Genomic DNA, 12,622 nt, shown 5'->3' on the forward strand with positions numbered 1-12,622 from the left:
TAATGTCTGGCCTTACATTTAGATCCTCAATCCATTTTGAGTTTATTTTTACGTATGGTGTTAGGGAGTGTTCTCATTTCATTCTTTTACATGTAGCTGTCCACTTTTCCCAGCACCACTTATTGAGAAATTGTGTTTTCTCCATTGTATATTCTTTCCTCCTTTATCAAAAATAGGGTGACCATATGTGCGTGGGTTTATCTCTGGGCTTTCTATCCTGTTCCATTGATCTATATTTCTGTTTTTGTGCCAGTACCATACTGTCTTGATTACTGTAGCTTTGTAGTATAGTCTGAAGACCAGGAGCTTGATTCGTCCAGCTCCGTTTTTCTTTCTCAAGATTGCTTTGGCTATTCGGGGTCTTTTGTGTTTCCATACAAATTTTGAAATGTTGTGTTCTAGTTCTGTGAAAAATGCCATTGGTAGTTTGATGGGGATTGTGTTGAATCTGTAGATTGCTTTGGGTAGTATAGTCATTTTCACAATGTTGATTCTTCCAATCCAAGAACATGGTATATCTCTTCATCTGTTTGTATCATCTTTAATTAGTTTCATCAGTGTCTTATAGTTTTCTGCATACAGGTCTTTTGTCTCCTTAAGTAGGTTTATTCCTAGGTATTTTATTCTTTTTGTTGCAATGGTAAGTGGAAGTGTTTGCTTCATTTCTCTTTCAGAGTTTTCATCATTAGTGTATAGGAATGCAAGAGATTTCTGTGCATAATTTTGTATCCTGCTGCTTTACTGGCTTCATTGATTAGCTCTAGTAGTTTTCTGGTAGCATCTTTAGGATTCTCTATGTATAGTATGTCATCTGCAAACAGTGACAGCTTTACTTCTTCTTTTCCGATTTGGATTCCTTTTATTTCTTTTTCTTCTCTGACTGCTGTGGCTAAAACTTCCAAAACTATGTTGAATAATAGGGGTGAGAGTGGACAGCTATGTCTCGTTCCGGGTCTTAGAGGAAATGGTTTCAGTTTCTCACCACTGAGAACAATGTTGGCTGTGGGTTTGTCATATATGGCCTTTATTATGTTGAGGTAAGTTCCCTCTATGCCTACTTTCTGCAGGGTTTTTTATCATAAATGGGTGTTGAATTTTGTTGAAAGCTTTTTCTGCATCTATTGAGATGATCATATGGTTTTTCTCCTTCAATTTTTTAGTATGGTGTATCACATTGATTGATTTCCCTATATTGAAGAATCCTTGCATTCCTGAGATAAACCCCACTTGATCATGGTGTATGATCATTTTAATGTGCTGTTGGATTCTGTTTGCTAGTATTTTGTTGAGGAGTTTTGCATCTATGTTCATCAGTGATATTGGCCTGTAGTTTTCTTTCTTTGTGACATCTTTGTCTGGTTTTGGTATCAGGGTGATGGTGGCCTCGTAGAATGAGTTTGGGAGTGTTCCTCCCTCTGTATATGTTGGAAGAATTTGAGAAGGATAGGTGTTAGCTCTTCTCTAAAGCTTTGATAGAATTCACTTGTGAAGCCATCTGGTCCTGGGCTTTTGTTTGTTGGAAGATTTTTAATCACAGTCTCAAATTCAGTGCTTGTGATTGGTCTGTTTATATTTTCTATTTCTTCCTGCTTCAGTCTCAGAAGGTTGTGCTTTTGTAAGAGTTTGTCCATTTCTTCCAGGTTGTCCATTTTATTGGCATATAGTTGCTTGTAGTAATGTCTTATGATCATTTGTATTTCTGCAGTGTCAATTGTTACTTCTCCTTTTTCATTTCTAATTCTATTGATTTGACTGTTCTACCTTTTTTTCTTGATGAGTTGGCTAATGGTTTATCAATTTTGTTTATCTTCTCAAAGAACCAGGTTTTAGTTTTATTGATGTTTGCTATTATTTCCTTCTTTTCTTTTTCATTTATTTCTGATCTGATCTTTATGATTTCTTTCCTTCTGCTAACTTTGGGGATTTTTTGTTCTTCTTTTTCTAATTGCTTTAGGTATAAGCTTAGGTTTTTTATTTGAGATGTTTCTTGTTTCTTGAGGTAGGATTGTATTGCTATAAACTTCCCTCTTAGAACTGTTTTTGCTGCATCCCATAGTTTCTGGGTCGTCGTGTTTTCATTGTCATTCATTTCTAGGTATTTTTTTATTTTCTCTTTGATTTCTTCAGTGATCTCTTGGTTATTTAGTAGTGTTTTGTTTAGCTTCCATATGTTTGTATTTTTTACAGATTTTTTTCCTGTAATTGATATCTAGTCTCATAGCATTGTGGTCAGAAAAGATACTTGATACGATTTCAGTTTTCTTAAATTTACCAAGGCTTGATTTGTGACCCAAGATATGATCTATCCTGGAGAATATTCCATGAGCACTTGAGAAGAAAGTGTATTCTGTTGTTTTTGGGTGGAATGTCCTATAAATATCAATTAAGTCTATGTTGTTAATGTATCATTTAAAGCTGTGTTTCCTTCTTTATTTTCATTTTGGATGATCTGTCCATTGGTGAAAGTGGGGTGTTAAAGTCCCGTACTATGATTGTGTCACTGTCAATTTCCCCTTTGTGGCTGTTAGCATTTGCCTTATGTATTGAGGTGCTCATGTGTTGGGTGCATAAATATTTACAATTGTTATATCTTCTTCTTGGACTGATCCCTTGATCATTATGTAGTGTCCTTCTTTGTGTCTTGTAATAGTCTTTATTTTAAAGTCTATTTTGTCTGATACGAGAATTGCTCCTCCAGGTTTTTTTTGATTTCCATTTGCATGGAATATCTTTTTCCATCCCCTCACTTTAAGTCTGTATGTGTCCCTATGTCTGAAGTGGTCTCTTGTAGACAGCATATATATGGGTCTTGTTTTTGTATCCATTCAGCCAGTCTATGTCTTTTGATGGGAGCATAATCCATTTACATTTAAGGCAATTATTGATATGTATGTTCTATTACCATTTTCTTAATTGTTTTGGGTTTGTTATTGTAGGTCTTTTCCTTTTCTTGTGTTTCCTGCCTAGAGAAGTTCCTTTAGCATTTGTTGTGAAGCTGGTTTGGCAGTGCTGAGCTCTCTTAGCTTTTGCTTGTCTGTAAAGGTTGTAATTTCTCCGTGGAATCTGAATGAGATCCTTGCTGGGTAGAATAATCTTGGTTGTAGGCTTTTCCCTTTCATCACTTTAAATATGTCCTGCCACTCCCTTCTGGCTTGCAGAGTTCTTGCTGAAAGTTTAGCTGTTAACCGTATGGGGATTCCCTTGTATGTTATTTGTTGTTTTTCCCTTGCTGCTGTATTTTCTTTGTATTTAATTTTTGATAGCTTGATTAATATGTGTCTTGGTTGTTTCTCCTTGGATTTATCCTGTATGGGACTCTCTGTGCTTCCTGGACTTGATTAACTGTTCCCTTTCCCATATTAGGGAAGTTTTCAACTATAATCTCTTCAAATATTTTCTCAGTCCCTTTCTTTTTCTCTTCTTCTTCTGGGACCCCTATAATTCGAATGTTGGTGCGTTTAATGTTGTCCCAGAGGTCTCTGTGACTGTCCTCAATTCTTTTCATTCTTTTTTCTTTATTCTGCTCTGCAGTAGATATTTCCACTATTTTATCTTCCAGGTTACTTATCCGTTCTTCTGACTCAGTTATTCTGCTATTGATTCCTTCTAGAGAATTTTTAATTTCATTTATTGTGTTTTTCATCATTATTTGTTTGCTCTTTAGTTCTTCTAGGTCCTTGTTAAACGTTTCTTGTATTTTCTCCATTCTATTTCCAAGATTTTGGAGCATCTTTACTATCATTACTCTGAATTATTTTTCAGGTTATTTCATCTTCATTTGTTAGGTCTGGTGGGTTTTTGCCTTGCTCCTTCATCTGCTGTGTGTTTCTCTGTCTTCTCGTTTTGCTTAGCTTACTGTGTTTGGAGTCTCCTTTTCGCAGGCTGCAGGTTCTTAGTTGCTGTTATTTTTGGTGTCTGCCCCCAGTGGCTAAGGTTGGTTCAGTGGGCTGTGTAGTCTTCCTGGCAGAGAGGACTAGTGCCTGTGTTCTGGTGGATGAGGCTGGATCTTGTCTTTCTTGTGGGCAGGAACACATCTGGGGGTTGGGGTTTTGGGGTGTCTGTGACCTTATTATGAGTTTAGGCAACTTCTCTCCTAATGGGTGGGATTGTGTTCCTGTCTTGCTAGTTGTTTGGCATAGGGTGTCCAGCACCGTAGCTTGCTGTTTGTTGAGTGGAGCTGAGTCTTAGCACTGGGATGGGGATCTCTGGGAGAGCTTTCGCCGTTTGATATTACCTGGAGCTCAGAGGTCTCTGGTGGACCAATGTTCTGCACTCGGCTCTCCCACCTCAGCGGCACAGGCTTGACACCTGGCCGGAACACTAAGCCCCTGTCAGCCACACGGCTCCAAACTCCGGAATTCCACACTCCAGAGGCCCTCCTTTCCAATGTGCTGCCTCTCACCCTTCCACGCAGGTCCTCCTGACTTGGTTTTTAATCCCACTCTGGATTTTAGAACTGTGTAGTCTTGGACATGTGACTTATCCTTTCCATGCCTCAGTTTTCTTTTTTCTCACATGAGAGTAATAATAGGATATACTGACACATTGGAAAACCATTAGACTTAGAATGCATTCAAGAAACATTTGTTCCTATCCCACCCCGTGCCTCCTTTCTTTTCTACCCCCCATCTCCTTCCTCCTTAACTCCTACTGTCCCTCCTTCTGCTGCTTCTCCTTGCCCTTTGATGGGAGAGATTGGAAAGATACTTGTTGGAAAATGTGTTGTTTCAGATCTGCCCTTGTAGGATTTTAATTTTTAAATATTTTAAACTGCCAGAAGCAATGGCACCATTAAATAGAATTTAAAAATTAAATCCTCCCAAACCACATTATTCACAAAAATCTTTCAATCTCTGCTTATTAACTTTTACCCGTTATAAATTTTATGTTGTTAAAAATCGTAGTGGATGTACTATTCTTATATTAACTGTGTTCACTGAATTTTGTGTAATAAAAATTTTGCATATTTATCTCTTTTATATTATATTTGGTTACCACATGTAATTATGAATATTTCCATAATGCCCAGTATTTATGTTGTTTTATTTTTTCTTGTTATATGAGTGTCTGCTAAAAGTATTTTGGAAACCACCACTCTCGATGATTGAAAAGGTCTTTTACAGCTCTGACATTCCGTAATTTGATTATTTGTGTAAAGGTCCAAAAAATGCCCAGTCTATAGCCCTTGCTTCCTGTTTTCCATTCCTGTTTCTTTTCCTTCCTTCCTGCCTTCCTCTCATAAACATTTCAGAACTACAGCTCTGGGCCTGATGGCCTTTTAGGCACTGGCAGAACTGGACCCCCTGTAGATCAGATACAAACAGTGGCAAACTCTGGAGGCTGTTTTGCCTGCAAAGGGCTTCCTGAGAGCCTTCCCGAGAGCCTTCGGCACAACCCTCCCCCTCACCCCAACCCTTCTTTGACTGACTTCTGCTCTGAATTACCCCTCACCTCCATCAGTCAGCTGAATGCTCAGCTCTTTTTCACTCTTCCTTTTGCCCATTTGGGCCCTTTCTTGGTCCCTTGGTTCCTGGCTCATCCTCATCCCACCATACCGCCTTTTTTTCTCTCAGTTTTTTGGCTTCTGGCTCTGGACCAGTATATGGTTTTCCTGTTCCCCCACCTGTCTGTCATTTCCAGCACAGTGGGTCTGTGGTGGAGGCTTTCTGTCTGTCCTCACACTGAAAGGCCTGGTGCCTTCACATGTGAGCAAGTGGGAAGACTCCACCTTAGGCCGGTTCTGTGGCTTTTAACTTAATCCTTGAGATGCTGTCAAGTCTTTACCTCTGATTCTGGCAACTTGGCCTATACTTTTGTGTTGAATTACAATCATGGTGTATAGTTTTCTCTTTGACATTAAAATGTTTTATTCATTCAAGCATTATGCATTGACTTCTTTCTGTCTTTCTAGCAGCATGTTGGGTACAAGGGTAACAGTATAGTTAATCTTGGAAAGTTAGTAGAGTTAATCTTGAAAGTTCTCTGTTAGTATGAAGAAGAAATAAGCAAGGATGTAATTACTGGTCCAAGTGTTCAGCTGTCATCATAGAGGTCAGGGTCAAAGTTCTGTGATGATGCAGAGTATGGGGATCAGGCTTTGAGCTGGTGACTCTTACTAACCAGCATTAATCATGATTCTAATTTCTCCTTCTTATTCTTTTTGATGAGTTGGGAATGCAGCCAAGGTCCTCATTTTATTTTTCTTGGTATTCTCTACACAGGGCCTGGCATATAGTAGGTGTTTATTAAATCCTTAATAATAAATGAGTGATACTTTTTCTTATGAGAGAAAATAAATGTTTTTAGAAGAGTCAGCTTTATACCACAGTTTCAGGGAATGAATTGTGATGAAAAGCGAAGATTGCTTTTACTTGAAAGAGGCTGACAAATTTCCCAGACCTGGGATCACTTTATGCAGTGTATGATTTAAGGGTGAGTGAGCATGCCAGAGCGCTCCACTTGAGCTGAGTGATGGGGAATGAGTTGTGGAGCTGTGGTCTTAGATGGTATTTTGTGAAAAATAGTGGGAGATTTATGACTATTAAACAACTTTGTAGCTGCCCCCTTCTTGTCTTGAAGCCTGCCAAATCTCTCCTCCTGTGGTCTGTATCATGTTCCTTCCGGGCATCCCTGATGTTCAGAAATATCCACTGGAATGCAGGTTTTCAGGGAACGCACCCAATGGGAGGGGGCTCGAATTTTACACATTCATCTAAAGACATTTGTTTTCTGGAACCGCAGAGTGAAATTCTCACTTTGCAAATCTCTTGTACTGTACTTTCATTCAGTCTTTTCCAATGAGGTTGCCAAAGTTCTTCCTTCCTTCCTGCGTTATAGAAATTGCAAAGCACAGTATATTAGTGACCATTGTCATTATTGATGTGAGTTTAAAAAATTATTAGCAACTCTCCAATTGTGAGTAGGAGACAAGTACAGAAACCTTCAGTATGCTTTGGCAGATCTTAAGCAGAAGGGCTTACCGGGCTGGAACGAGCATTTCAGGCCTTGGTGTGAAGGGGGAATTTATAGTTACTACTGCTTATTGGCTTTTTCCATTCTATTGTCATACTCAGTAGCTTTGGAAGAATTAGAAATGGGATATTTCATCACAAAAAGCCAACCAGAGATGACCTGAATCCATGTTGGGCAAGTACTAGAAAATTGTTAGAGGAAATTTCCTCTAATTATGGGTTTATATCAACATAGGACTTATGGATCAGAGAGAAAATAGGAGTCTGTTTTTTCAATTTTCATGTTTAATTCTGAGAAATTGCAAAAATGTAGAAAAGTTTGAAAAGTAATGAGGATGTTCAGCTACCATACAGGGTTTGTATTTTCTAATATCTTGACATTTTTTTTCATGTCTTATCTTTCAATAAAAGAAATAAACCTTATCTGTAAAATTGAAGCTCACCCTCTTTCCCATTAGCCCCAGTCCTATTCCTGTGCCCTGTGGTAGAGGCAACCATTTTCATGAATTTAGTGTATAACTTTTATAATTTTTAGACCTTTCCGTATACACATATGAGATCAAAGAACTACACGTATACATAAATAATATTGCTCTACATTTATCATTCTGCAACTTGCATTTTCACTTTTTATTAAATTTTTAGAGCTACTCAAATTGAGATATATAAATCAGCTTTATTGCTCTTAAGTGCTAAATATTATTCTGTCATGTGAATATACAACATTTTATTTATCGATTTTCCTCATTGATAGACATTTGAATTATTTCCAATTTGTTCTGTTGTAAATAATGCTGCAATAAACATTGTTCTATGTTCCACCTTACAGACCTGAGTAAAATTTTCCATCGTATATATTTTAAAGGGAATTGCAGTACCAGTTTTCAATTTTATTAGATATTGCTAAGCTACTCTCCTGCGTAGTTGAACCAATGTACGTTCCCACTGGCAAAGGATGAGAGGTTGAGATTTGTTGTCCTTCATTCTCTGTAGCACTCGCTATTGTGAGACTTAAAAGTTTGCCAACTATGATGGACAAAAAAATAATTGCATCTTGTTTTAATTTGCATTGCCTTTAGGACTAGTAAATTTGACCATCTTCTCTTTTATTTATTGACTACTCAGGTTTCCTCTTCTTTGAATTGTCTGAGTTTTCCTTTGCCCATTTTTTATTATATTTTTATTTATTTAGGGATATAGGTATTCTGGATGCTAATATTTTATTGTAGATGTTGCAAAAATTCTCTAACGGGTGATTTAAAATGTAAAAGTAATTCTTTGCCACAGGTCGTTAGAAAATTTGGCAAGTACTTAAAGATTAGAGAATTATTTGTAGTTCTTAGGATTCCGATTTACCCTGATTTCCCTGTTCCCATTTTAAGCATCCTTCCTTAATCCAGGTAAAAGAAAACATTAAATATTTCCACTTATGTTTCTATTATTTCATTCTTGATATACTGTGAGTGTATTGCTTCAGTTTCAAGGGGAGTTCTTTATTCTGGGGCAGGTAGAATGCAAATTTAAGACATTGTCTTGTCCATTTCTTTCATATGATAATTGTGCTTTTCTGAATCATGCTTCTAAGCATAATTTTCAACATCACTATTGAAAAGATCACATGGAGTTCATTTTGCTAAAAGCCAAGTCAAAGAACTGGTAGTTAGAACCTTGGTTTGTAGCGGTTTTCCCCAACATCCAGCCATGAAAGTCTCACCAAAAGGCATAGTTTGCAAAATTGTTCTCTTCCTGGATTCTTTTCCATGACTTGAGTTTATAAATGGACACTTAGCAGAAAAGTAATTAAGTGCTAGGCGAAGAATGATGACTGCAAAACAGAACTCAAGCCACACAGTTTTTGCTTTGACTACAATTGGAAATAAAAGTTAAATCGCTATTTTACTCTTGGTTACAAAACTCGTATGTTTTTCCCCGTCAGAGGTATTTGCTGAAAGGTAGTTTCTTCCAGTAATTTTAGGAAAAGCTGTCATCAAGTTGTCAACAGCCCAAATTGAGATTAAAAGCACCAAGAAATATCACAATATAGCAACCTAAAACTCATCCTGGAATTTTAGGCTTTTTTTAGCAACAAGGTGGAGTAGAAACATTGACAGAGAAAGAAGCTATGGCCTCTTATGGAGGAAGTACAGTAGATTTGTGGAAGGACATTCCCCATTCCTCTGCCGCATATATCCTGCCTCGAGCATTGAATAGATGCCATATTCAGAACATGTCATTGTGTCTCATTTATCATGTAGGGATAACAGGAGACCTTGATGCCAAATGGAGAAACACCTGGTGATTCTAATGTTTGAATTTTAATCTAATTGCTGACTCTTTTACATTGTTGCAGCATCCTAAATGTCTAATGATGCAGTATCTTGCAAATCTTGGGTACTTTTTAAAACATTTTTCTTGGTGACTGAACTTTGATCTTTCTAGACCCAATACCTTTGGATCAAACTTTAAACACCATATATTTCTCTTGCTGCTGAGATGAAGTAATGCTACCCGAAATCTGTCTCTACCTTAGGGACAGAGCTTCTGCTTTTGTGGCATTCAGAACTCTTTCTGTAAGTCTCCACTGAAAGCTGCTTAATCAAACATCTCAAATGTCAGAAACGGGGTTTAAAGGGTTTTTCTAGCAAGTAGGTCTAATCTCCTACTTAGTTTTGATTCCTATAATGTCGATAATCTCTTTGGAGAAAAGGCCTCCTCCTACCAGGGCAAATATATCCCATAGAATGTATTTCCTTTTCCAGAAAGAAAAATGTAGCATTAATGAAATTTACTTTTTCATGAAGCTTGGAAAGGTTGTAAGCTTAGGATTTTGATCCTAGCAGATGTTCTTTTTTGGATATTAAAAAAAAAAAAAAGTAGTGTTTGATTCGGAAGTCTCAGTAAGAATTGCAGTGGTGGTGCTTCGTACTCCACGCAGCCACACTCAGAATGTGACATACTGGTCATTAGCTCTGAGTGACACCTGACTCTCCGGCTGTGGTCCTTTCCTCCTGCCTTAGCCCCCATGGATGTAGTGTTAGGGAAAGAGAGTTAGTAGCCTGCGTCACACTATATAGAATCGAATGGTTAAAAGAGCCTTGTGTACAGTTAAAAAAAAGCATCTTCGTAGATAGATTTCAGAATATTTTCTTTTAGACTTTGAAATGGCAAAGTTTTGTCGACGACCACTGTATTTCAAATTTCAGATGGGTTTTTCAGTGCTCTTGTAAAATGTAGCCAGAACCCCAGTTGCAGGGTCTGCAATGGTTTGTATCCTTCTCTAGGGTCACTTCATGCTGCCAGGCCTTTTGTCTTCAGCTTCCCATTATCTCCATGCCACTGGGTCCAGTAAAGCAGGCTTGTTTGTCCCATCCACCCTGGGGGCAAAGCTCAGCCTCTTCACTGGTTTCCATAGAAATCTCCGCACAGTGAACATTCGATCTGTGGGAAGTATTGGTAGGAGGCCTGTGGCAGAAATCGAAGTCTGCATCATTTCCTGCCTTCAACTTCTCCTTGCCTCCTCCTCCTTGAAGTTCAGCACAGTAAACAAACCATCCCCTTGTGTCAGAGCCCTTCCACCTGTACCAAGTCCCCTGGAAGCTTGGTAATCGACCCTACACTTAGCAGAATATTATCTCAACACAGACAACTCTTGCTTCCTAAGAAGAGTCTTGGTCCGTAATATTTTCTTCAAACCCAGATCCCGAGGAGACAAGTTGGGTAAATGAAGGTATTTAGTGTTTGGTGTGGCTTCATGTCGGTGTGGTTTTTTTCACGCAGGCCTCCGGCGACAGCGTTGCCGCCTCTCCGAAGAGCCGCTACACACCCCTGCCTTCTGCTTCCAGGGAACTCACCAGTCACCGAGGTAGGAACCCTGCTTTTTATTGCTCTCAGTGGCTGCAGGGAGGGACACCGGCCTGTGCGGAGCTCGGGGCTCATTACTGCTGTCTCGGCACTTTGGAAGGAACACAGTGCTTTTCAAGTCCTTGATGAGAAAACCATACCTGTCAAGCCTAGTGATTTTCACTCATATTCAACAGAATTTAGTGGCAGTCTATTGGGAAGGCAAATAAGTCTATGGTGGAATATAATTTTGTGATACTTTTTCTTTAAACAAAGAGATTATCGTACTTAAAAATTACTAAGGAGGTCATTTCCTCCAGGGAAAATGATGGAGAGAAATTAGGAAACTCACTAATATTTGTAAAAGTGTCACTGTTTGGGAGTATAATAGCTGAAATCTGTAATTTCGAAATGAATGAACTCTACGTTACAGCTAGAAGGAATTCCAGTTTGCCTAGTAACATTAAGGCGAATCAATATGCAGTTTTCCCTGAATTCTCTGATCCTTGAAACTTTAATTTGGCTCACCCAGTTCTTCCAAAGCCTTGAATTCCTATTGCCATCTCTAAAGTCTGCAAGGAATATAATTTAAGCATGCTTTATCCCTAACCTGGCTGCTCAGGCCAAGGACTATGTGACCAGCTTTGTTGGAATTAGTTAGGACAGGAAGAGGCCACGTGATGTAACTTGTTTACCCCATTTTATTCTGGTTATGACCACAGTCATGTTTCGTAATTGTGAATCTACCTTCCAAGGATAAGTAAGAACAGGCTAAGATTGAGGGCATTACATACTTTAAACATTGCTTCTCCAAGCAGGAAATTACCCTTGTACATGCAGGGGACACTGAATAAGGCCTCTTCCAGCTTTGTCATCCAAGCTGCACAGCAGGATGAGTGGGTCGGAGCCAAGTCTGTAGAGATTATCAGAAAGTAGAGCTGGCCCTCTAAGGAAGACATGGAGGTTTCAGGCAAATGGCACACTTATATTCTGCAGGAAACGGTCCACAGAGTAATGCAGGATTCCAGGTGTCTGTGACTTGGACCTGTGTTGTCTGTTTGATGTCTGGGCCCAGTGGAACTTTTCTACATTTAAATATGTGTTGGTTCAATTAGGGTTCAACTGTGATTCCGTTCAGTAAGTGTCAAACTTGTGAAAGTCAATTTTGCTCAAAGTCAGGTAGAATAAATAACTTCCGGCATGTTATATTTTGAGGGGTGTGAACAGATCTCTTCTGCTGAATGTCCTTTTGAAGGTTGTGAGTATATCCCTTTAGAGACTGTTTTACTGGGTGGCGGGGGGGTGGCGGGGATTCCTCTAGGCAAACAATAATACGCTCTCTAGAAGGAATAACAAATTAAGCCTAGCATCATATGCTCATAGATCGTCTCTTGCATTTGAATAAGGGTAGTTTTAACTGTGTAGCCCATTGACTACATGAGTAGCAACTGAAGTCTCGGAGCCCTCAAGCCTACTTGAGTTGATCTGGCCACGAAATTGAGATTTCACAGCAGGAGGACCCCATAGTGATAGTCATCAGTAATAGGGCAAAGGTCATCTGTCGTCGTAACAGTAAAATAAAGAATCTGAACCTTGAAGAAATGGAATATAAAACAATAGTTTTGAAGATATTTTGGTTAATATTTGGAATATGGAAAAATACCTAACATGCTTAGAGTGAAAATAGGCCCCCTTGAATGATATCAGAGCCCAACATCAATAGGGAAAACATTACTTAAAGGGAGCCAAGAGCAGATGTCTTGAATTTCCTGAGTAATTAATACACATTTAATGCATTTGAGGCATTAGTT

General features: G+C 38.7%; 1 protein-coding gene across 1 annotated transcript in view; it reads left to right on the plus strand.

Annotated features, from left to right (window-relative positions):
- LRMDA (leucine rich melanocyte differentiation associated) overlaps positions 1–12,622 on the plus strand; it is a 1,104,623-nt gene that overhangs the window by 851,502 nt on the left and 240,499 nt on the right. The window contains exon 6 of the mRNA XM_082673142.1: positions 10,749–10,833. Within this exon, the coding sequence (XP_082529268.1) occupies positions 10,749–10,833 (85 nt within the window). The remainder of the gene's footprint in view (positions 1–10,748; positions 10,834–12,622) is intronic.

The sequence above is a fragment of the Grampus griseus genome (assembly GCF_964374135.1).
Source record: "Grampus griseus genome assembly, chromosome: 16".
NCBI classification, from domain to species: Eukaryota; Metazoa; Chordata; class Mammalia; order Artiodactyla; family Delphinidae; genus Grampus; species Grampus griseus.